This window comes from Ruditapes philippinarum, unplaced genomic scaffold (genome assembly GCF_026571515.1).
Source record: "Ruditapes philippinarum isolate M1 unplaced genomic scaffold, ASM2657151v2 ctg160_1_1_1_1, whole genome shotgun sequence".
Lineage (NCBI taxonomy): Eukaryota > Metazoa > Mollusca > Bivalvia > Venerida > Veneridae > Ruditapes > Ruditapes philippinarum.
This window is the reverse complement of record NW_026855222.1, coordinates 343,767-348,001: the sequence shown is the minus strand read 5'-3', so window position 1 is coordinate 348,001 and position 4,235 is coordinate 343,767. Positions and strand designations below refer to the sequence as shown.

Below are 4,235 nucleotides of genomic sequence, written 5' to 3'. Positions count from 1 at the left end.
TCACTGTGAAGGATACATAACCTGATTCATCTGCGAAAGGATTTGAATTTGGTTACTCACTGGAGAGATGTTAAGCTGACTCCTCTCTTGAGGGATGCGAACCTGATCCCTCTCTAGAGGAATGCGAACCTGATTCCTCTCTAAAGGAATGCGTACCTGATCCCTCTCTTGAGGAATGCGAACATGATCCCTCTCTGGAGGGATGCGAACCTGATCCCTCTCTTGAGGGATGCGAATCTGATTCCTCTCTAAAGGAATGCGTACCTGATCCCTCTCTTGAGGAATGCGTACCAGATCCCTCTCTGGAGGGATGCGAACCTGATCCCTCTCTAGAGGAATGCGAACCTGATCCCTCTCTCTTTGGGGATGCGTACCAGATCCCTCTCTTGAAGGATGCGTACCTGATCCCTCTCTAGAGGAATGCGAACCTGATTCCTCTCTTTGGGGATGCGTACCAGATCCGTCTCTGGAGGGATTCGAACCTGATCCCTCTCTAGAAGAATGCAAACCTGATTCTTCTCTAAAGAAATGCGGACCTGATCCCTCTCTAGAGGGATGCAAACCAGATCCCTCTTTGGAGGAATGCGACACTAAACCCTCTCTTGAGGAATTCGAACCTGATTCCACTCTGGAGGGATGCGAACCTTATCCCTCTCTAGACGGATACGAACCTGTTTCCTCTTAGGAGGGATGCGAACCTGACTCCTCTTTGGAGGCATACGAACCTGATTCCTCTCTAGAGGAATGCGAACCTGACCGCTCTCTGGAGAAATGTGAACCTGATACCTCTCTGGAGGGAGGATGTGAACCTGATTCATCTCTGGGGGATGTGAACCTGATTCCTCTCTGGAGGAATGGGAACCTGATTCCTCTCTAGACGGATAAGAACCTGTTTCCTCTCTGGAGGGATGCGAACCTGACTCCTCTCTGGAGGAATGCAAACCTGATCGTTCTCTGCAGGAATGCGAACCTGATCCTTCTATGGAGGGAGAATGTGAACCTGATTCCTCTCTGGGGGAATGTGAACCTGATTCCTCTCTGGAGGGAGGGTGTGAACCTGAGTCCTCTCTGGAGGGAGGATGTGAACCTGATTCCTCTCTGGAGGGATGTGAACCCGATAACTCTCTGGAGGAATGCGAACATGGTCGCTCTCTTGATGGATAGGAACCTGTTTCCCCTCAGGAAGGATATTAACCTTATCAATCTCTGGAGAGATGCGAACCTGATTCATCTATAGACGAATACTACTAAACTGCTCCCTCGAGGACAATCATTTTGTGGGTTTTCATTTTTAAATCCACGCAATATTTTAGAATTATATCTTGCCACAAGTATTTAACTGTAATAAGATCCCTGAATAACATCAAAAGAACTGTTTAAGATTTGCGGAAATCTTTATGTCAACTTCTTATGTGAAATCGAAACAGATATAATTATATATTTCATTCAAAGCGTTTATTAAATTTACATTTTATTTGTTGGTTGTGTATGCAGATATGATTTATTCAATACATTCAAAACTAAGTGCAATATTAAGTACATTTTCTAATTGAGCGCGTGATTCTTGTTTGTGTAAAATGGCTAATCTTGAAAGAATCTGCTACAAATGATTTAGTCAATCGATTAAAAATCTTATTCAAATTAAAAAAAAACACCCAAACCTTACACGAGCAACTTCATGTTAAATGGCTGGTCACTTACCTGTAAGTCTAGCAGAAATCGTAGAAAACGCTACTTAAGTGACAAGACATTCATAGATTCAGGATTTTCACTGACAAAGATGCTAGACTTTCGCCAAAAAGTGTCAACTCATTCGATTGTGAAGATTCACAAATAGCTGCCAGATGGATACCCCCTTTGCGAACGTCTGACCAAAAGAAGAAGAAGCGAGTTAAATTCGCTCGAAAATCACTGCATATGCTTCCTTAATAAAATAGCCGTCGTTTTTCTAATATTGTGATTGGTGATGAAATCTGGTTTTTTTTATATTTTATAGTGTAAGATTTGTGGCCCAAAAATGGCGATTGACAAGTGTCAAGAAAATGTTTTTTTTTCCAATACATATGAAACTGTGGTCCAAATACCTGTTTCTATATGCCGTTCTGTCACATCCAAGTATTATAGAGATTTCGTGTTTAATTGGATCGGTCTGGGTCGTGTGGGGGTTGCGTTCATTGAACGCCGCATTTCCTTGTTGATCTTGTTTATTATATTCTACAAGTGGCACATTTACCATAAGCATTTTAAATATTGATAAACACAAAAGAAATGTATCATTTGGATATTCTTTATGTAATATTGCTTGAAGAAGTTGTTGACATGTTTTTTTCCCAAACTATCAAGTAAAAGTTCATCTAAAATAATTAAATTCATAGATATAAAAGTAAACAGTACATTATTTATATACATATTATTATTATGGTTGTAGAAACCGAAAGTTCAAAATGCCAATCTGTTGACATTAATTCGTATTTGTTTATAACTGTAACTCAGTTAGCATATCTTACTTAAAATTTGTTGTCAGACATGTTTTCAATCATAATATACCGAAACAGAATTTATTTTCCTTTGGATGTCAAATTTATAAATTCGTTTTAAATAATCAATGATTATACACTCTATTTCTGAATATTATTACATACTGAAACCTTAAAATGAAAATTAAAATAGTGTCGGTATGTTTTCAGTGCATCTGCCATATCGATTTACGTTTTGATTTCTTTATACGATCGCTAATGTTGTAAGAACTTGGGCCCAACCTTTTTGATATTTGTTATTTCGAAATCAATTTGTTTCTCTGTATATTTACATGTATATATTAGCAATAAAATATGATTAAACTAATTTTTCCTTAAGAAATATATTCTTATCTTAGAGAAAGTGTAAACACGTCATTCATTTCTTTAACATATTATTAAATCGACAACAGCAACATTTTAGAATTCAATCTTTCATTCAAAATGACTGAAATGATCATGTACATGCAAGAAATGAAAGTTTGCAAATCTTAAAGGATAGACTGTCATAGAAGTATTGTATAATCGGAGAAAATGGAAACAACAAGCGTTTATTTTAATTTCTATAAAATGTATTCGTATATTGACCGATGCCAGCAAATATCGCTACATATTCGGTGCCATATTTGTATATTACCCGTAGCTTGAGAAATATTTACTTTTTACACGATATTAATTGTATTTGACTTCAATACTATAGAATGAGGGTCAAGTATATCGGAAAACAATCTTAGTTTTATCAATTATTATCTGAACTAAAATTTATAAGTTTTTCATTCATCACTCTGCATTTATACTTCATAATTTTGCGCCAATACACATTCTTTATGCATATTCTGAGATTATACATGTTTCACAAAAGTAAAAAATACAAAAATGTATGGAATATTCCGTGAAAATGCTAGAAAAATCAATACTTATTAATGTTAAACTGCAAAGTTTTAAGATCACCAACAACTTTCCTACTGTGTAAGTGAGTGTATAGAAACCAGTAACAATTTGTATACGAGTAGAACTGTTAGTACGAGGACGCATAAATTGACCGTATAGAAGGAAGTTTGGTTAACCAAGATGATTTTTCGATGATTACAACTGATGACATATGAAGAAAAACTATTGTAAAGCCTGTCCATTTAGAATTTAGAGTAACTGCAGAACTAATTATTTTATATATGTTGACATTATTTCAAAAATAAAAAAGAAATAATTTTAAAGGTACAAACGCGTAAAAGTAGTCTATGTTGTCTATATCAATCGATACCAGACCACTATTTTGTTTGATATGGATATATTCTATTTTGATTGTTGTTCAAAGATGATGTATTTTAAAAGTTATTTTCATCGACGAAAGACTTTTATTTTGGGTTTTGGATATTTGATTTTTTTCAGACATTGGTAACTTAAAAGTTATGTATGTTGAGATACTGCAAAAGAGTGTCTATATGTTATCTTAAAATGGTCGTATGCCTTCAATGATATTACAAATGTGAAATAAAGAACACATTGTTTCTATGTTCTTGGTATTGGCGTGTAAACTATAAAAACAACATCAACAAGAACGGGCGGCATTTAACGAACCCATCACCCTTAAACCCAGGACAACCAGCAAGGAGTCCAACAGGACAACAAATAGGACAGGGTACACCTCGTCCCGGGAGTCATTATAAATCATTCAAAATAGGAAATCATAGAAACGTACAAGGCAATCAAAGAAGAAAA

At 36.0% G+C, this 4,235-nt stretch overlaps 1 protein-coding gene across 1 annotated transcript; it reads right to left on the bottom strand.

The window, feature by feature from the left end:
* Positions 1–1,680, bottom strand: LOC132742537 (putative uncharacterized protein ENSP00000383309). The gene is made up of 3 exons (XM_060730972.1): positions 1,667–1,680; positions 628–1,125; positions 1–493 (listed from the first exon to the last, which is right to left on the bottom strand). Exons 1-3 carry the CDS (start codon positions 1,678–1,680, stop codon positions 1–3), a joined length of 1,005 nt encoding a protein of 334 aa, XP_060586955.1.
* Positions 1,681–4,235: the final 2,555 nt, after the last annotated feature.